This window comes from Staurois parvus, unplaced genomic scaffold (genome assembly GCF_062004578.1).
Source record: "Staurois parvus isolate SC_StPar_1 unplaced genomic scaffold, SC_StPar_1.0 ptg000423l, whole genome shotgun sequence".
Taxonomy (NCBI): domain Eukaryota; kingdom Metazoa; phylum Chordata; class Amphibia; order Anura; family Ranidae; genus Staurois; species Staurois parvus.
Window position 1 is genome coordinate 5492391 of NW_028318219.1, and position 22191 is coordinate 5514581.

General features: G+C 42.1%; 1 protein-coding gene across 1 annotated transcript; it reads left to right on the forward strand.

Annotated features, from left to right (window-relative positions):
- The first annotated feature begins 8706 nt into the window (after positions 1–8706).
- Positions 8707–22191, forward strand: LOC149454595 (cornifelin homolog). The gene is made up of 4 exons (XM_089687379.1): positions 8707–8724; positions 14702–14807; positions 19284–19420; positions 20679–22191. The coding sequence occupies exons 2-4, from the start codon at positions 14708–14710 to the stop codon at positions 20766–20768; spliced, it is 327 nt and encodes a 108-aa protein (XP_089543505.1). The 5' UTR covers positions 8707–8724; positions 14702–14707; the 3' UTR covers positions 20769–22191.

Genomic DNA, 22191 nt, shown 5'->3' on the forward strand with positions numbered 1-22191 from the left:
CGAAGAAGGCATGGAACTGAATCTCCATTGGAAGTATAACAGTAGACCATGTAAATAATATGGTGAGCTTCATATATCTATGGTTGGGCCTGTGCCCTGTAGTAGATTCGGGACTGAAGAAAATCCCCCAGCTAGAAGATAACAGTGACCAGGCCAGGGGTTTGATATGGGGGGACAAGGAGAGGCATAATGAGGAGTCCAGAAGGACAAACAGAAAAGAGGGTGAAGAAGAAGAGAGCAGGAAAAGGGAAGGAAGGAGAAAGTAAAAGAAAGAGGATGGGTTGGTATAGATCCAGAACCTGCTCTCACCCACCAGGTTGGCTTCCCAGTGATAGAATGCAATCCTTTAGTGTGAGCATGATGGGTCATCTATCTTCTCACTTAAATAGCACGAAATCCAAGGGTTCCATATCTTCCTGAAATTTTTTGTTTTTTCGCAGAGGGTAATGGACAGTTTTTAATTAATTTTCATCTTTCATTTGACTTGCGCTACTGTTGGGGTCCCTAACTTCCAGGTCCAGGACACAGTTTTATTGGCTGCTGTGAATATAAACTATAGCAACTTAAATGAGTTGGAAGTGCACAATGAGGCTTTAGGTTTATTAGGGCTTTGGATTTTTAGGGATGCCAACTCCAGTTTATTCAATTATCTAATCTATCTAATTATCTAACCATTAATAGGGTCAAAATGAGGTTAATTTTCGTCTTCAGCGATGAGAGGTTTTGAAGGATGAAAAATTCTGAATGAACATGAACACTGAGCATGGAGAGGGATATCAGCAGAAGTTCATTTTAAGATGACATCCTTCATACATTTGCTCATTCCTCTTCAAATCCAGCAAAATCTTTTTTAAAGCTGAATACAAAAACTACAATCAATGTATTCCTGTAAATGTAGAATACCGTGAGCCAGTATTGTGATTCTCCAAGCTGCAAACTAGAGGCAAAGCAATCATGTGTTGTGTAGGCTTGGCAAGTACACAGTGTATTTGCCTTGTAATACTTTTCTTTTAACTTGATTTAATGACTATCAATAGCTCCAACAATGATAACTGAGGTGGAGTGGTTTCTAATTGTACAATTGTTTACGCTACCTAAAAGCTGCTGTTGTATCATGGGCTTGGCAAGTTGGCACTGACTTGCCTGGTGACAGTTTTGCTTTTCCAGTGGTAAATGTCTTTCAGTGGCATAAACTGCTAGAAATAAATTATTCCAAATCATTTCATTACTTCTAACTCTAGTAGTACCTACTAGTCTCCTAGATTGTAAGCTCGAAAGAGTAGGGCCCTCTAACCCTCGTGTGCTGTTTGTAGTTGCTGTACTGTTTCATGCATTGTCCCCCCTCTATTGTACAGTGCTGAGCAAACCCTTTGGCGCTATATAAACTCGATGTAATAATAATAATAGTACCTAAGCTCTTTTCCTGGGGTAATTATTGGTTTTCTCTTGGGTTTACATTTAATACAGTTAAAAGACCTGTTCGTATGTTGCTAACTGTATTGTGAGGTTTGGCTCTGAAAAATACAGGGGGCAGCACAGTGGCTAAATGGTTAGCACTTGCACCTGGCAGTACTAGGGTCATTGGTTCAAATCCCAATCATGGCATCACCTGCCTGGAGTTTGCATGTCCTCCCTGTGCCTGCATGGGTTTGCTCCAGGTACTCCAGTTTCCTCCCACACTCCAAAGACATGCCTGTAGGTTAATTGGCTCCTGTCCATAATGGCCCTAGTATGTATGCATGTGAGTTAGGGACCTTAGATTGTACACCCCTTGAGGGTTAGGGACTGATGTGAATGTACAATCCATAAGTAAAGTGCTATATAAGTAAATGTAATAATAATAATATTCTACTGTATGTACAAATGTGTGTTTTCGGACAAAAATTTAATTTGATTTTTGGAAGTGGACATGACAACAAGTCCTAAAAAAGGTTATAACAAAGTTAACAAATGCATTTGTTTATTTCTTTTCATTTGAATTTTGTCACATGATGCCATTTCTCTTGGTGGGTTGGACTACAGTCCGAAAATATTGAATCCGTCCAATCCAATATTATATCAAATAAATAGCAATCTTCAGAAAAACGGCTAAATTTTTCAAATCCATCAACGGATACTAAACCAGTGCCGAGATAAGAAACGAATTCCAACAACAAATCAGTTCAACATGACGAATATGATGATGATTCTCCAATGAACAAATTCATTCAAAAACAAAAATTTCCAGCATGCACATGTCTAGTTGTGTGCATGCTGGCAAGGGTGATGTTTTTTTAAGCTGACCTTACTTTGACATAAAATAGTGCCTGCTAATACAGATTTACTTAACTGCCTCCCTCCATAACTACACATACTTCACCTTCCCTTCTTTTAACTTCCCTGCCACTTGGGTCAGCACCTTTAACAAAGAATAATAATGGGGGGCACTTGTCCCACTACTCTTCCTCTCCTGGTGCTTGATGGTTAGTCAATCAAATACCCTGCATTGCCACCTAGGGACTGGGAGTGTCAGGGATGCGGGTATGACCAGATGTGTGTGGACTGACACAGGGAAATGCAGGCTCCAGATATGGTATAAACAAGACAATTTATTAAGACTAACAATACAAACATAAACGCAGTGCACCAAACCCCAAGCTAACACAAATGCATACAACAAGGTGAAACAAACCCAAACCTAAACTGGTATAGATACACAGGCACATACACATATAGAGCACAACGTAGTCAGGCAGGCCGGGTCGATAACTATCGGGCAGGTAGGTACAGGAGGAGCAGGCGGAGAGAACGGTCAGGGTCACAAGCCAGGGATCAAACAGGAGAAGTCAGCAGAGGTCAGGATCAGGCAGGGTCGGCAACAAGCCAGACAGAAAAAAAAACAGGAACAGGAATGCAGGTTACAAGGTACAGGGGCCCATGGAAAAACACACACCAAGGCACAGACTGCAGGTCTGGCCATCCCTTAAATACACCACCTGCAATCAGCCCCAGGTGATGGCTAATTGCCGAAGTGAACCTCTGGTTGTTGAGAGCACCCACTGGCCAGCCCTGGTACTGCAGCCCACAAGGCAGGTGAGTCCCACCACTATTGGCAAGTCCATTCCTGACAGGGAGAGAGTACTAATCTACAAGCAAGCTTCAGATTGGGACTTGTGGATCACACGATAGTTCCTTACCTCCCGGCATCTGAATGGAAAGTGAGTTGCAGACAGAAAATGCAATTGGGAAGCTGACAAGTTCGGTAATTGAAGCTGGATTTCATCTACGTATGCTACATGCCTGCGGTTTGGTGATAAGGAAAATGAGAGCTCAATTGTATGTTTCCTTCTTGAAATATATTTAAGATAAAGGTAACAACTGCAAGAAGCAAAGATTTGGTGTTGTAAACCTGTAATAACATGAATATATTCAAGAGAAATACATTTCTACTTTCTTCTATCCAGATTTGTTATATAAGAAGGCCTTTATTGTCATTGTATACTTGCACAATCATGTTATAAACAGGGGTGGACTGACAAGTTATGGGGCCCCCAGGCAACAGGGGATCATGGGGCCCCTGTGTCCTCACCCACACTCAAATCACACCCAAAAAATCCTATGAAAAGGTACCAGGGGCATCTCATGGGGCCCCCTACTGACCCCAGGCCCTTGGGCGGTGCCCGAGTTCCCGAATGGTCAGTCTGCCCCTGGTTATAAATACAGTGGAAAGTATAACTCTTTCATGTCATTTTGAAGCACAGATTAATGTTGCTCCGATGCCACTACCCAACTGGCAGGCTTAAATAAATGCTACCAGGTGCTGGTCCGCGGATAGAGCACATCTAGCTCAGTTGTGGAACTCTAAGTATAGAAAACAGGGAAACACGCTAAACACTGTAAACCACAAAATCAGACATCCAAAGACTGGCTTCAGCTCAATCTTCTTTCATCGGACGCACCCCACTGACGCATTTCACCAGGATAGGGTTCAATCGTTCAGCCTACACTACAATTAAAGAAAAACTTCCACCTTGCACCCGTGCGGAAACCAACATCAAATGCACTCACCAGAACTTGGTGAGTGAGAAGCCTTTAACCACTTCCCGACCGGCCGTTGCATATAAACGGCCGGACGGTGGCACTGCAGGGTCGAGTGGCCGTCTATAAACGGCCTCCCCGCCCCCTGCTTGTGCGCGCTCCCTGGGAGCGCGCAGCACCGCGATCTGGTGCCCGCTGTGTCCTCCGGACACAGTGAAACACCGATCGTCGGACGGGACCTCTGTACGAGGTCCCGATCATGTGATCACTGATTGGCCAATCAGTGATCACATGCAAAGTAGTAAGCAAGATGTCACTTCTGACATCATTGCTTACTATGTGTGAAATCTGTGAATGATCACAGAGGTCACATGGTACAAGGCTATTCACAAAAGCCTTGTACCATGTGACAAGCTGTGACCAATCACAGCTCACTCAGTTCTTCTCAATGAATGCACACAGAGAGAAAGATAAATGATTGCTTTTACATCCTATATGGGTGTAAAAGCAATCAGTGTAAAAAAAAAAAAAAATCTTCATCACCCCTCACAAGTAGTACAGTGTCACCATGGTGACACTGTACTGCTAGGGTGACAGTATGTAAAAAAAATAAATAAAAATAAAAAATAATAATATAAAAAAATAAAATAAAAATGTAAAAAAAAATGTTTAAAAATTATAATTTTTGCTTATAAACTAATTTGGATTTTTTTTTTTTACTAAAAAGATAACGGAATAAATTTTGGCTAAGATTTATGATGAAATATTATTTATTTGCAAAATTTTATAAAAAAAACACTTTTTTCAAAATTTTTGGACATTTCATTTACATAGCAAAAAAAATACAAATCCCAGTGGTGAATAATTACCACCAAAATAAAGCTTTATCTATCTCAAAAAAATGGTAAAAAATTCATTTGGGTACAGTGTTGCATGACCGCGCAATTGTCATTCAAAGTGTGATAGCGCTAAAAGCTGAAAATTGCCCTGGTCAGGAAGGGGGTAAAAGTGTCCGGTCTGGAAGTGGTTAAGGAATTTTAAAGGGATCCTAAACCCTCTTTAGCATCCACTCTATAGAATTCTTCACCGTCCTAACAGGCTCCACCGTTCAACGAGGAGAAAGAAATCTCAAATAGTGTAATATTGCCAAATAATAGCAAAATTTCAAAGCAGAGATTAAGGCCACTCACATGTCAGCAACTTGTAAAAGGCACATTTATTGAATATAATAGCCTACAGATAAAACATGACTGTTTTAACAGCCTCCTTATTCCAGGAATCTCACATCAGCCACAGGATAGAGCAGAGAATCCACACAGACCAACACAGCTCCCAAAGATGGCCGCTGGAACGCACCGCTCAGTGTGCGCTCCACTCACCGGAAGTGACATCCGACGTATGGGGTATGGACCGGAAATGCGTCAACGCGTTTCACCCCTCCCATTGGGCGTTCTCAAGACCTTTTCATTGGGCGTTCTCAAGACGTTACCCCGTACGACTGACGTCACTTCCGGTGAGTGGAGCGCACACTGAGCGGTGCGTTCCAGCGGCCATCTTTGGGAGCTGTGTTGGTCTGTGTGGATTCTCTGCTCTATCTTGTGGCTGATGTGAGATTCCTGGAATAAGGAGGCTGTTAAAACGCTCATGTTTTATCTGGAGGTTATTATATTCAATAAATGTGCCTTTTACAAGTTGCTGACATGTGAGTGGCCTTAATCTCTGCTTTGAAATTTTACTATTATTTGGCAATATTACACTATTTGAGATTTCTTTATCCTGGTTGAACGGTGGAGCCTATTCGGATGGTGAAGAATTCTATAGAGTGGATGCTAAAGAACGTTTAGGATCCCTTTAAAATTCCTTAAAGGCTTCTCACTCACCAAGTTCTGGTGAGTGCATTTGATGTTGGTTTCTGCACAGGTGGAAGGTGAAAGTTTTTCTTTATATTTGAAGAATTTCTGGAATTTTTGATTTTTATTACACATGGACTTTTGGTGTTTTATAATAATATAATTGAGGATATTCACTATTAATTTATGCACTTTATATAATATTTTTTTATGAGTGGATTTAGAAATCTATTTTTGCGTTGTTTATTTATATTTCTTATTGTTTGTGTTTTTTCACAATTTGCACAGCAGCAGTTTAGATTTTGTAGTTTTTGGCGCAGGAATAAGTTTTATTATTTTTTTACCCTACAATTAAGCCCCATCCAGGTGACACATGTCAAAAGGATGTGGCTGATAGGAGTAGATTGAGCTGAAGCCAGCCTTTGGATCTCTGTTACCGTGGTTTACATCAACAGTGTACAGCCCCATTTTCTTTCATGTCACACTGATATCAAGAATAAAGGTAATGCTGTTGGATGAACACTGTTTATGTTTCATTTTGAAACATTTGACTGGTTGATCCAATGGGCCCTCTAAACCTAATTTTTTTCCAGTGGTCTAGTCTGTCCTGGCCTCGTATGTCTTTTTTATTTTGCCCAGATTTCCACTTTAAGGTTAATAGGAACCTATGTTAAAGGATAAGTTCACTTCTTAGAGCAGGGATACTCAACCATTAGAGGAGCGCTGTCCACTCAAGTAATTTGGCAACCTGTCGTGGGCCATATGAAATGTTTCAAAATTTTGAATTTTTTATTTTGAATAGCATAATGACGATTTTAAAACAACAATCAGTATACACAGTATAGGAAGGAATCTCTCCCACTGATTTGGATAATATTTAATTTTTTTTAGTTAATATTTGCATAGTGTTTTGTTATTTACAGCATTACTGTTTTTATCTCAAATCACAAGATCACAGTAGCAGAAATAGTAAAGATGGGGGGCAAAAAAATACATATATACATACACTATATTGCTAAAAGTATTGAGACACCCCTCCAAATCATTGGATTCAGGTGTTCCAATCACCTCCATGGCCACAGGTGTATAAAATCAAGCCCCTAGGCATGCAGACTGCTTCTGCAAACATTTGTGAAAGAATGGGACGCTCTCAGGAGCTCAGTGACTCCAAGCGTGGTCCCGTAATAGGTTGTCACCTGTGCAATACGTCCATCCGTGACATTTCCTGGCTACTAAATAGTCCATACTCAACTGTTAGTGATATTATAACAAAGTGGAAGCAACTGGGAACAACAGCAACTCAGGCACCAAGTGGTAGGCCTTGTAAAATGACAGAGCGGGGTCAGCGCATGCTGAAGCGCACAGTGCTCAGAAATCACCAACTGTCTGCAGAGTCAATAGCTAAATACCTCCAAACTTGGTGTGGCCTTCAGATTAGCACAACAACAGTGTGTAGAGAGCTTCATGGAATGGGTTTCCATGGCCGAGCCTTACATCACTAAGCGCAATCCAAAGCATTGGATGCAGTCGTGTAAAGCATGCCGCCACTGGAATCTAGAGCAGTGGAGATGTGTTCTCTGGAGCAACCAATCACATTTCTCTGTCTGGCAATTCAATGAACATATCTGGGTTTGGCGGTTGCCAGGAGAACGGTACTTGCCTGACTGCATTGCACCAAGTGTAAAGTTTGGTGTAGGGGGGTTTATGGTGTGGGATTGTTTTTCAGGGGTTGGGCTTGGCCCCCTAGTTCCAGTGAAGGGAACTCTTAAGGCGTCAGCATACTAAGACGTTTTGGACAGTTTTATACTCCCATCATTGTGGGAAGAGTTTGGGGATGGCCCCTTCCTGTCCCAACATGACTGCGCACCAGTGCACAAAGCAAGGTCCATAAAGACATGGATGAGCGAGTTTGGGGTGGAGGAACTTGACTGACCTGCACAGAGTCCTGACCTCAACCCCATAGAACACCTTTGGGGTGAATTAGAGTGGAGACTGCTAGCCTGGCCTTCTCATCCGACATCAGAGCCTGACCTCACAAATATGCTTCTGGAAGAATGGTCCAACCTTCCCATAGACACCCTCCTAAACCTTGTGGACGGCCTTCCCAGAAGAGTTGAAGCTGTTATAGCTGTAAAGGATGGAGCCAACTCAATATTGAACCTTGTGGACTAAGACTGGGATGCCATTAAAGTTCATGTGTGTGTAAAGGCAGGCATCCCCTAATACTTTTGACAATATACTGTATATACATAAATAATTAAACAAATGGGAAAGAAATGCAAATGAGAAAAAAAAGGAAAGACAGATACAAAGTTCAGATAGTCCAAAAGGACATGAATTGAAAAAAAAAATGAAAGACAGAAAAGCATTGAAGCGAAAAAAAAAAACTAAAAGAGCAAAAGTTAGCAAAAGAATGAGAAAAACAGGAGGAAGGAGGGCAAAGGTGAATAAAAAAGGCAATAAACTGGAAGAAGAGGGAAAAAAAATTGAGTGGAAGCATGTGTACTTCTAGATACTAAACTAAAGAGTTTGTAAGCTTCTTTTTAGCTTGTACAGCAGAAAGTCAAGCTTCATACGTCTACTTTTGTTGCTAGCAACATGTATTCCCAACAAACAGCAGGAGTTGGGGTAGGCAGGCGGGGGCAGAGAGGTAGCAGTTGGGATGGGAGCAGCACCTTTCAGGTGATACAGAGATGAGGAAAGTAACTGTTACATAGTAACAAGGGAGGTGGTGGAAACTCGGGGTCACGTTACCTGTTGTATCCTCCCAGATTTGGCTCAGTGGTACTGTATAAATACCTAACTCAAAGTACACTTGACATTCAGCATCTTTATTCAGGACATCGCTGCAGCACAAGTAAGTTTCAGCTATGGTGACTTTTATCATCATTTCTTTCTTTCTGAGGCTGCTTTCTGCAATTCTGCATGGGCACTGAACTATAATAATGAGGGATAAGAACAGCACCTCTTATAATATTATTATTACTTTTCTTATATATTTAAATAAATGCATTTTTAAACTGCAGTATAAATAAGTGGTGTTGCATCACATGAACAATCATATGAATCTACGTTAGTAAAGTTGGAGCCAGGGGCGGACTGACCATTTGGGAACTCGGGTCAGTAGGGGCTCCCATGAGATGCCCCTAGTACCTTTCATAGGCTTTTTTTGGGTGTGGTTTGAGTGTGGGTGAGGACACAGGGGCCCCATGATCCCCTATTGCCCGGGGGCCCCATGAGTTGTCAGTCTGCCCCTGGTTGGAGCCCATTTGGTACAAAAGTCAACTTGAACTTAATTTAGCGCTCCAGCCCCTTTAATCAGCCTCTTTTGGGGTTTTAGGAGCCAAGTGCTGTGCAGTTGAATAAATGTAGCGTGAATGTGCATGCTTACTTTGGCCAAGCACACACGCTCATGCACAGGACTGACCTCTGCTGTTACCAGGCTTTTTCACATATTAATAAAAAAAAAATGTTTGGATTTCTCAAGTGTGGCACTGTTTTGTTTTTTTCTGGCTAAAGTCTTTCAAGCCATTTCTTTTCATATGAGCTGCCCTCTCAATGCAAATGCACCAAGACTGGTCCACTCCATGAAATTTGGAATGTGGTGGTCAATGGAGGTCTAAGTGGTTCAGCCACAAGGGGCTGGTTAAAGAGCCATGGGGCAACTCGGAAAAAAAGAAAAGAGATAGACAGGAATGCCTTTATAGTGTAGTGAGAGACTCAAATATAGTGCTTACCTCAAGGAGGCTTAACAATAGGATTAATGCAAGAAAATGACTTACATCTGTTGAGGTTGTGATAGCCCTATCAGGTAAAAGCACCAAACCTTGTGTGAATGCTGGTGGAGAATACCCTGTCCCCATGCAGGATTATAAAAGTAATTCTTGGTGCCTTGGGGTTCCCAGGTAGGTGGTGAACTAGAAAAGTTAGGAGAGGTCTGAAAAAGCCTGTTGGTGGTCCGATCAGCAGAGGCACCCATTGTTCTGTGGTTAAGGATTGGTCAGAGCCATCTGGTATAAGGAATATCAAATTCCTTTATTTCACCAAAAATGCACATTTCGTAGCTTTATATTGCCACTTGTTCAGTTAAGGGTGATACATCAGTGTTTCTCATTCCCTGGTGGTCTAGGTCAGGTCAGAGTGAATGCAGTGGAAGACTTACCCTAACCTAGATCACCAGGGAATGAGACACAGCAATGTATCACCCATAACTGAATAAGTGGAAAATTAAAGCTACAAAATGTGTCTTTTTGGTGAAATAAAGCAATTTGATGTTCAATATACCAGATGACTCTGATCCATCCATAGCCTCTGCCACTCAGACCACCAATGGGCTTGTTTAGACTTTTCCTAGCTCACCTGACCCACTTCATGGTACACAGGGCAATCACACCTGTTTGGGGAACCAGTGCTATCCACTTAACTGTTAACTGTCTATTCATTAAGGGGATGCAGCAAAAAATATGGAAGTGCCAAGCGTTATAACCCATGGCAAACAACCTGAAATCGTCTGAACTCACCAAGCTAAATAAAAGTGATTCAGTTGGGTGCAATGGCAAAATAAGAAAATTATGACCTTAAAATCTATTCTGCAAAGTAATAATAATTGTTACTTTTTTTTAGACCTTGTCCAAAACTAATTTCAGTCTGCATCTTTGATCTTCATATATTGTTTCTAAGTAAACACAAGTACAATGCAGGGTTTTGTATTTGCTCTTTTTAATATGTTAAGCTTTTGTAGCTTTAATATCCCTATACAGTAACTTGACTCACTTTTCCGCTTGAGTGAGAGCTATTGGTTTATTATAAAGCTGTATGGGTTATTCAGTAAAAGAGTACAAAAGGCAATGTGGAATGCTAAAGTACTGTAACTCATTAACACCAGTTGGTTCAATTCACGTAAGATAGTGAACGACGAATTTTTGAATTTCGATAAGTTGCTGTAGGTTATTTAACATTCAAACTTGCTGTATTAACCACTTGCCCGACACCCTATAGCAGAACTACTGCTACAGGGTGGCAGTGCTGCGTAAAATCACATATATATATATGATTTGCATTTCCAGGTAGGGGGCGCGTGTGCTTGCCGCCCTACTCATGCCGCCATTGGCAGCTAGGGATGTAAACACTGCAGCTTTTGTGTGGTGTTCCCTGTCTGCAGTGGTCAGGACCAGGGGCGGACTGACCATTTGGGAACTTGGGCACTGCCCGAGGGCCCGGGGTCAGTAGGGGGCCCCATGAGATGGCCCTGGTATCTTTTTCATAGGCTATTTTGAGTTTTTTGAGTTTGGGCAAGGACACAGGGGCCCCATGATCCCCTATTGCCTGGGGGCTCCATGAGTTGTCAATCCACCCCTGGATGTAAATCACCAGGTCTGGCACCTGGCGATTGTCGGGGAAAGCTGACAGGGGAGAGACCTGTGTGGAAACAACACATGTCCCTTTCCTGTCAGCATGGACATGCTGTGTTGTATCTCTCTGCACAGCATGTCTCTAAAGTAAAACACACACAGCACACAGTTAACCCTTTGATCACCCCAGATGCTAACCCCTTCCTGCCCAGTGTCATTAGTGCAATGCTTTTTATTTGCACTGATCACTGTATAAGTGTCACTGGGGATGTCAGTGGCAGTTAGTCAGTTCCCTCTCAGTGTCAGAATGCCAACTGCAGTCCTGCAGTCCCACTATAAGATTGCCGCCATTACTAGTATACATTTTTTTAAATTACAGTATATACTGTATACCGCCATTTGTAGACGCTGTAAAGTTCACGTAAACCAATTGATTTACACGTATTGGGATTTTTTTTTAGCAAAGATGTAGCAGAATACATTTTGGCCTAAATTTATGATGAAATTTGATTTTTTTAGATTTTTTTTATTGGATATGTTTTATAGCAAAAAGTCAAATATATATATTTTTTTCAAAATTGTCGGTCTTTTTTTGTTTGTAGCGCAAAAAATAGAAAACGCAGAGGTGATCAATATACCACCAAAAGAAAGCTCTATTTGTAGGAAAAAAAAGGAAATAAATGTGATTTATGTACAGCACTGCATAACCGCGCTCTTGTCAGTTAAAGTAACTCAGCGACGTATCACAAAAAATGGCCGGGTCAGGAAGGGGGGTAATTCCTCTGGAGAGAAAGTGATTAAAAAACATTTATTTTAACGTAAGGTAAATGTTCTTTGTGACATGGGCTTGTTAGATGTACATCTGCTGTGTAGTGATTGCTCAGATGGTTGTGGTGACAGAGCAAGTTTACTTAAAATATTTCATTTATAGGTAAAATATGGTGGTCTGAGTCATCCTTCTGAAACATGACTCCCCCCCCCCCCACCACCACAGTTCACACCCCCCTTGGGAATGTTCCACCATTTTTTGGTTTTCTTTTTACTCATAATATCAAATTAAATAGCAGAAAGTGATAGTCCTGGTATGACTGTGTAGGTGTTCAGGCCTGGGGACTCATAGTAGAGATCTTATTACTGGAGACCACAAGAGAACTTACACAGGCAATTATCTGCCTGTGATTTCATGGTGTGACTACGCAGTCAGAACATCTCCCATGGAACTCTACCCTAAGCAGGAAGCAGAACCTTAATATGCAATTTGCAAATACATATATTCGTGTATGTACATTACAGTAGAACCAAAAGCCAACCTCCAGCCATTATTTTTGCTTTGAATAATTTGAAAGTTTTAGATTCCCTGCCAGATTTTATTGTTGAAGACTTCTGTTTACTTCTGGTCCAAGGATATAATCAGAAGTGAGGGGAAAAAATCCCACCTTCTACAGCTGAATAGGAAATACCATTGGGTGATGCAGCTCTAAGACTGGTAGTGGTGACACTTAAAAATTTTAGATGTCTATTCATTCTGTCCTAATAGTCCAAATAGCAAGGGTGAATCTCCTCAATGGGGAAGCTATACCAAACAGATGTTCTATCCTTTCCATACTTTCCAACTCATTCAAAAAACTAAAAAAAAAATATGGCTAAAGTTCTACTGATTTTTATATGAACACTAATTTTATTTAATGTATGTCTTTTTAAAGGAAATTTGTCAAGAAAGAAAAACGTAGGCTACCACTGGAGACTTTTCTTCCTAAAATGTTAGCTATCTGGCTGTCATAATGCTTGAGCTTCAATACTTTGCACCAGTGATCTGGAACCAGGGGCGGACTGACCATTTGGAAATGTGGGCACTGCCCGAGGGCCCGGGGTCAGTAGGGGGCCCCATGAGATGCCCCTGGTACCTTTTTCATAGGCTTTTTTGAGTTTGGGCAAGGACACAGGGGCCCCATGAGCCCCTATTGCCCGGGGGCTCCATGAGCTGTCAGTCTGCCCCTGTCTGGAACATAAACATTTCAGACCTTTCTGATGCTTTTTTGCTGCATGCCAATTCCAGATTAGTGAGTAAGTATTAAAACTAGACAGCTAGCATTTTCAGAAGAAGACCAGCATTGGCAGCATGCAGATGGCACTTAAGACAGGTGAACTTTTAAAATCCTGAAATCGTTCACCACATTACTATTTATGGTGAGGGATTTTTCAGGATGTCAGTGTTGTTGACGTAGGTCAGTAATAATGGGAAACTGTAGATTTCAGAAAGAATGTTTTGTTAAATGTGCTGACAGTAACTCCCACTTATCTCATGAGACCAGATATAATAGCGACTCTTCTCGGAACATTAGATGAACTTGGAAATAGCTGATGTGATGTTGTGGCCTTTCTCAGGGGACCTCCAGCTTCTGTTATCCTAACTCCTTAAGATGTTCTAATCTTGGAACTTGGCTTCTGCATATGTTTACATCACAAAATGATTACCTTGTGTATAAAAGCTATCCTTAGTGTTCTTCTTGCCTGTAGTAACAAGTTGGGTCCACCCTTCAGTCTCTATATCTCTACTGAAAAAAAATCACAGTTGGGAATTGAACCGGTACCGGAGCAAGGGTAGACGTTTCCTTTCAAACTCATCTGCAATAGCTGAAGAGCTTCATATTTTGTCTTGACTCCCAACTGGACACAGTCACACCCTTTGACACACTGGTCCTGTTCTCAAATGCCAAGGGTACTAGATAGCCAGGCCAGTGCTAAATTTGATATCGACTCCCCTTCAGATCCCAGAAGAAAATATTTTTATCCAGAAGATATGAAAAAATAGGTCAACTTGGGGTCTTTTGTAGTTATTGGCAAATTGTTTAAACTGAATTTGTACTTTACCCATGCATATTTTAATGCCAGACCTACCAGCTGATTATGATTCCCCTTCTATATATTTCTTGCTAGGAGCTTACACAGGCCTGAGCATTCCTTGCAGTGGCAGTGTGGAGGGCCTGAGGGCCAATCACTAACAAGGTCACATGGTAGATTGAAAGGGAGTTGCATACTCTCTCAAAGGTACAAGAACTTCACTTGTCTGGGTATAGAATAGATACAAAGAGGTGGACAAACAACTTGTCTTTACTATGCAAGTACACAAGGGCCTTCTGGGATTTTGAGGGATTTATATTAGATGTGGGCAGGTTGCCAGGTGCTAAACTCCTTCCCTCTGCCACATTGACCCAAAAACGGCTCACTGTTTCTGAACTCAATTTAATGGCCCATAAATATGTTTGTATTTGAGCATTAATTGAATGTGGCCTGTCCATGCACAGGGGTCCTTTGCTGACTACTTCCTCCACTATAGGAAAGTATCGGCATCTACAGGGGCGAGCCTTAAAGTGCCATGTAGAGCCAAAGCTTGTAGATTTTACATTGATTTGTCTAATAGATCTGTCCGGAATTAAGGTGTATGAGGTTCAATAAATACTTACTATATGTGTTCTATTCCAGATTACAATGTCTTCACCAGTGACCAACCAGCCCCAAGCCATGCAGGGCTACACTACCAGCCAATGGAGCACCAATGTTATGGACTGCTTTGAAGACATGGGCATCTGTATGTATTAAAGTGGCTTTACTATGTACACAAAAGGCATATTAATGAGTATCTATTTCTCTCTACCGTTTACAAATTGAGACATGGGTATGAATGGGCCTGTTGCATGAACATTTTCCAGTAGGCTGGCAATCTGGGTGCTCACTGGCTTTGACATGCTTTTTACCACTGAAATGCAGGAATGGAATTATTGTTGAAAAATGCAATAACTTAATAATTCCATGCCTGCACCTAACACCTGACCTCACCTAACAACTAACCTCCTCCACTCCTCCCGGCACTCCATCCCCCACAGCCATCTCCTCATGTGCCACCTTCCCCTCCCTCCTAGATTGTAAATTCGAAAGAGCAGAGCCCTCGAACCCCTCATGTATTGTATTGTTACTGTATTGTCTCAAGTTCTGCCCCCCCTGCTACTGTACAGCGCTGAGCATACCCATTGGCGCTATATAAATACTGTATAATAATAATATTAATATTTGGGCACTATAGGGTTAATTGCAGCCATTAGCCAGTATATAATCCCTGGAGGCTAGAGTAGATATCAAGTTGATGAAGGAAGTGTGGCTTGGCCTCTGAAATGTGTTGCTGATTGGCCACAGCGTCCTGGACATGTGACAGCTCCTTTGACAGTTTGAGTCTCCCGCGGCAGATCCCCATCTTGCCTGGATCCCTGCACCGCTTTACAGCTCTCTTGTCATCCCAGCGGCTCTGGTCAGGATTGGACTCTTTACTGGCAGCTCCACATGGAGCTTGTTATATGCATGTTACCAGTGACGTCTGTGAGTGCTTTACCACTGTATTTTAACTCTTTATACTGAATAAAACTTGCTATACTATCAGGGGTGGACTGACAACTCATGGGGCCCCTGGGCAATAGGGGATCATGGGGCCCCTGTGTCCTTGCCCAAACTCAAAAAAGCCTATGAAAAAGGTACCAGGGGCATCTCATGGGGCCCCCTACTGACCCCGGGCCCGCGGGCAGTGCCCGAGTTTCCAAATGGTCAGTCCACCCCTGTATACTATTAAATAAGATATAGTTCTGTTGCGCTTAGGTAAGTATACGTTGCAGTCCTAATTTATGAACCAATAACAAAACAAACAAAATACCATGTGGACCGCACATAAATTAAGTGCATTAAATATGACAATACATGAGTAATATTGCTTCATATATGCAAAGTGAATATTTGTAACATTCAGTCTCAATACGGTAACATAAAATGCCCGAGTGTTGAATACTAATTGGTGAACTTCGTGCAAAAAATGACAGGTGCTCCTCTGTGCGCAATCAGTGCCCCACATGGATGTGCACTCACTGTTAGCCATGGACCACCTATCTCTAGGTTGGTCTTAAGCACCTGGTTTGGGACTAGCCCAATACGTGATGGTAAGAATGGCACCAATATTAATTCCTGGCACTTTCTGATGATGATCTATTGATCGAAACCGGTTGAGGTTTGAAGACGCAACTTCCGCTGACATAATTTCTGCCCTTTGGAACGCATGCTGGGACGCAGCGACCATTTTGGTTCCTAGGGTACTTCCCGATGATGATCTATTGAACAAAACTGGTCGAGGTTTGAAGACAAAACATCCACTGATGTCATTTCTGCCCTTTGGAACGCATGCTGGGACGCAGCGACCATTTTGGTTCCTAGGGTACTTCTTGATGATGATCTATTGACCAAAACTGGTCGAGGTTTGAAGACGCAACTTCCGCTGATGTCATTTCTGCCCTTTGGAATGCATGCTGGGATGCAGCGACCATCTTGGTTCCTAGGGCACTTCCTGATGATGATCTATTGACTGAAACGGGTCAAGGTTTGAAGACGCAACTTTTGCTGATGTCATTTCTGCGCTTTGGAACACACGCTGAGATGCGGCGACCATCTTGGTTCCTAACCATGGGCAGCAAGGCTGAATACACTGAGTGCCAGGTTATGGGCACTTTGCTTGTGAGTTTTATTCTTATAATTTCTCCCCATCATTAACGTTTTTTATGGTTTTACACTATGGGATGTTTGCTTTTGTTTCTGTTCACATGCTGAAACCTGGTTTACTGCCTGGGAGGAGAGGAAAAAGTTTAAAAGGCTCTTTTGAAACTACACTGTCATTTACCATATTTTTCGCTCCATAAGACGCACTTTTTTCCCCCCAAAAAAGGGGGGAAAATGTCAGTGCGTCTTATGGAGCGAATATAAAGCGGCCGGTCCGGTATTTCTGCCGCCACCATGTCAGAATACCGGGCCGGCCGCTCAGCTGTTCTCTCCTGCAGGGCCTTACCTGTTCCTCGCTCCAGCGCTGCACAGTCTTCCCGCTCTGGTTTCTGTGACAGCCGGGTGCCCACTGCGCATGTGCTGCGCTTTGTGAATGATCCGGTGTCTTCTGGGACACATGACAGGTCACCTGGCTGTCACAGAAGCCGGCCCGGGAAGAAGGAAGGAAGGACAACTCCGCGGAAGTGGGAGCGGGTACCTGTCAAATTCAGGTACCCGCTCCCCCTCCCTCCCCAAAGGTCAGCAGTCTCTGGTCATTCCCTGCACTGTCTGCAGTCTCTGGTCATTCCCTGCACTGTCTGCAGTCTCTGGTCATTCCCTGCACTGTCTGCAGTCTCTGGTCATCTCCTGTACTATGTCCGCAGTCTCTGGTCATCTCCTGTACTATGTCTGCAGTCTCTGGTCATCTCCTGTACTATGTCCGCAGTCTCTGGTCATCCCCTGTACTGTGTCTGCAGTCCATTGGTTCAGAATATTTTTTTTTTCTTGTTTTTCCCCTCTAAAAGCTAAGTGCGTCTTATGGTCAGGTGCGTCTTATGGAGTGAAAAATACGGTATATCCATGCTGGTCATCATTCTTTTGGTTACTATCAGCCAGATCGCATGTTTCCCAGGAATGAATATTGGTGCCATTCTTACCATCACGTATTGGGCTAGTCCCAAACCAGGTGCTTAAGACCAACCTAGAGATAGGTGGTCCACGGCTAACCGTGAGTGCACATCCATGTGGGGCACTGATTGAGCACAGAGGAGCACCTGTCATTTTTTGCACGAAGTTCACCAATTAGTATTCAACACTTGGGCACTTTATTTTTCCGTATCGGGACTGAATGTTACAATTATTCACTTTGCATATGTAGAGCAATATTACTCATGTATTGTCAAATTTAATGCACTTAATTTATGCGCGGTCCACATAGTATTTTGCTATATTGTTGGTGGCTTGGAGCCTTTATTTACTCCTTCCTTTCCTCTTTTACAGTGCTCATTAACTTTAGTCTATACCTTTGGGCTCATATACTATACATATTGTTGTCTTTTTTTTACTGCTGTTCTTTCACTTACAAGGGTGTCATTTTATGTGCACATGTTGATAGCTTACAGTTTAGCTCAACACTGTTCAATCTATTATACAGTAACTCCCTTATACACTATCTAGTCGTGGTTATACACAGGGGCGGACTGACAACTCATGGGGCCCCCGGGCAATAGGGGATCATGGGGCCCCTGTGTCCTTGCCCAAACTCAAAAAAGCCTATAAAAAAGGTACCAGGGGCACCTCATGGGGCCCCCTACTGACCACGGGCCCTCGGGCAGTGCCGGAGTTTCCAAATGGTCAGTCCGCCCCTGGTTGTATAACATCTATCTCTTGATTGCAGCAAGTGTAGCTCAGAGTGCTGGTAGTTTTCACTTGCCCCCTTGCCCCACACTTGCCCCACACTGGTGCGCTGGCATTCATTTTGAATGGCATTGTGGTGTGATGCATTACAGTTTCCCTGTGTTTAAAATTAAATTCCAATTTGGACGTTAAAGCGGAGTTCCACTAAAATGTGGAAGCTCCGCTTATTCCCCCCCTCCACTGCCATAGTTGGCACCTTTGGGGGGGGGGAGCGGGTTCCTAGTTTTGACAGGTACCCGCTCCCACTTCCAACTCAGTTCACCGCGGCGAAGTGAGCTGGAAGTTTGACTCCCTCCTCCCTCCCTGTAATCTCCTGGGAACTTTCATAGGTCCAAGGAGACTGCCGGACTAATTAGAACTCGTGCATGCGCAGTGGGCACCGTGAAGCCACAAGCTGTCACAGCCTGGTGCCCACAGTTGAGATGCCGGCACCGTGGAGGAAAGAAGGGTAGAAGGGACGGCACAGGTGAGTACATCGCTGGACTCCAGGACAGGTAAGTGTGTGTTTATTAAAAGTCAGCAGCTACAGTTTTTGTAGCTGCTGACTTTTAATAAACACAAAAACTGCTGGATCTCTGCTTTAAAGACAAAAAGTGGATTCCTCAGCAGCTCCCAAAAACAAACAAGTATCCCCATAGTGCAATACTCACCTGATCTCCAGTGCTGTTACCTACAGGCTCGCTAATTCAGCATTGTGGCACCACTCCTCCAACTGAAATGATACCCAGCATGCTTCAACCCACTTTCTAGAGCTCTTTTTACCTTTCTTTCATTAACCTAAAGTTCTTCTCTCTTGCAGGCCTTTGCGGAACATTTGTCCCTTGCATTTTGGCATGCAGAGTAGCTACAGACTATGGGGAGTGCTGCTGCTTGCCACTTGTGTTTGGTACCACGCTGGCCATGCGCACTGGCATAAGAGAACGATACCACATCCCGGTACGGATCAGACTAAAGCATAACGCACACAGTCATTTCTTCTGTTTTTGCTAATAAAGTTGAACTAAACTTTATCTGAGAACCACAAACTGATAATGCTATTTAATTCACTTTTACTATTCAAAGCAAACTCACTCACTCCATCAATGTATCTATGCTTTATTTTGTTGAGAAATCACATTGAAAAATATCCCACTAGCATTTCTAGCTGCAGCCATCTTTAGTAAGGGCAAATGATTTGTGTAGCATTTACTTCCTGGAATCTATCTGCCCTTAACTCAGGCATGCAGGAAGGAGAGGGGGGGGGGAGATTAACTGAGAAAGCCCTCCTCCAGATAAAAATAAAAGACTCCTGGGGTTTATGACATCATTTTGGTCTAGGCCAGAAACCAAGAAGCAACTGAAGAAATGTAAAAAAAAAGTTTAAAGCAAGGAAACATAATATACCTTCCAATCTATTTACTAATACTAGCAGCATACATTTAAAAAATTATTAATGTTGTTTGAGAGAGCTCAGTTCTGCTTTAAAATTTGTTTTTTGTTTTTTGATATACTGAATTTTATAGTGGTTTTGTGTATATTTTTATGATTTATTTATTTCAGGTACTTATATATTGCCGTCAATTTACAAAGCGCTTTTACATATATATTATACATTCATATCAGTCCCTGATCCTCAAGGGGCGTACAATCTAAGGTCCCTAACTCACATTCATACATACATATACTAGGGACAATTTAGACAGGAGCCAATTAACCTATCAGCATGTCTTTGTGTGGGAGGAAACCGGAGTACCCGGAGGAAACCCACGCAGGCACAGGGAGAACATGCAAACACCAGGCAGGTGGTGCCATTATAGTCAGGATTAAAAAAAAAATTAATTCTTAAAGTGTAACTGTATTTTTGTACATATGATCTGCTGCAGTCAATGTTCCTGCTGGTCGACAGCTGCTCTGATTATTTAGCCCCTGACTTCTGTAACACTAACTACCACTTATGCCGGACAGCTTGGCCTGTTAAAGAAAGTGATAAAATAACAGATCTACTAGCAGGAATATGTAATACTAAAAATGTTGGGTGGGTGGAAACAAATATTATAGTGCTATTGACAAACTGCATCATGTATGTATTTTTTTTTATTATTTTGCCCATAGTTCCACTTTATATCTTCTTTCCTTTTGGAACCATGCTAATTTTTAAAATAATTCTTCATAGGTCTATGTTTTCATAATAGTCCGTGATGTCTCTGTCTTTCAGGGAACTATCTGTAATGACTGGGTGTGCGTCACATTCTGCGGACAGTGCACCCTCTGTCAGATGGCGCGTGAGCTGAAGGCCAGGAAATGATGAACCATTAGCATGATGGTGTCATGGCGGGCATCTATGGACAATTTTCATCTTTAACATAACCTGAAAAAAAAAACCACTGAAATTTTATTGAAGGGAGAGAGGTTACCATGTCCGTCACCACTGACCCCCCTTCCCTATCAACATCTGGCAGCACTACGGAGAGGACTGTGATTTTGCGTGGACACTACATTATTTAATTTTAGTGGTAATTTCTCTATTTTCTAAGAAAATTAATTTTGTGGAACACTTTATGGCTTTGTAAGGAAAAATTGGACACTCTTGTTGGGAAGTTTTGTCAATGAAGATATACGAAACTAGTGTGTGGTTCAAGCTGTCAGCATCCATAGAAAACTGAATATAAAGTTGGGGTAAAATTTACCTTTAAAGGGATATGTAAAGGGCAACAGCCAACAATAACCAAACATTTCACTTTACTGCTTCCTCTACACCAGCCATTCTCAACCAGGGTTCCTCCAGAGATACCTGACCTGTAATTGATTGTCCTCCTGTCTGATGGTGCCTGCATAGTTCCAGATCCAATGCCATTTGAAAAGCCAGCAGCATGACCCCAATGATCTTTTTGGATATCTGTAAGAGTGGCATTCTGACCACCACTGTAAGGGTTACATTCTTTCTATTTACCACCAATGTAAGGTACATTTTTCCTAATGACCCCCAATGAATTGGTTTTAGTAGGTGTTTCCCAGAGAACTGAACATTGTTATAGGGGTTCCTCTAGGGCACAGGTGTCAAACTGGTGGCCCTCCAGCTGTTGCCAAACTACAAGTCCTATGAGGCATTGCAAGATTGACAGTTACAAGCATGACTCCCAAAGGCAGAATCATGATGAGACGTCTAGTTTCACAACAGCTGGAGGACCGCCAGTTTGACATTCCAGCTCTAGGGTAATAAGGGTGAGAAAGGCTGGTCTACACTAATTTAAAGTAAAAGTTCTTGCTTTTACTGCTTAAGGTAACTGCTTAAAACACTATTCCCAATGGAATAGTGCCTTTGATGCAACAAATTCAGATTTTAGTGGTTAATTTTTCTGTATATTATGACATTCTTTCTTTCACATTGATGTATATGGCCATCAGTTATTGATGAGTATTCTACACTAAAGCATCCTTCCAAAATAATCAATGACTTACAAAGATAACATGGTGCTGCTAATGCAAAAAAAAAAAAAAAAAATCAGGTGCTTCCCTCAGTTTTTTTCTCTAGGAAAAGGAAAGTTCTATTCTGCTTGCTGTAGGTACCACCATTTATTTATACTTTTTGAAACTTGTGTGTATAAGACTTTCGTAACACCTAACTGTACAGAGATTAATAGACTGATTTTCTTTTAAACTGCACGCATAGATTTCTATTTTTTGTTAAAATAAATAAAGTTATTACAAATAAAGTTTTTACAAATATT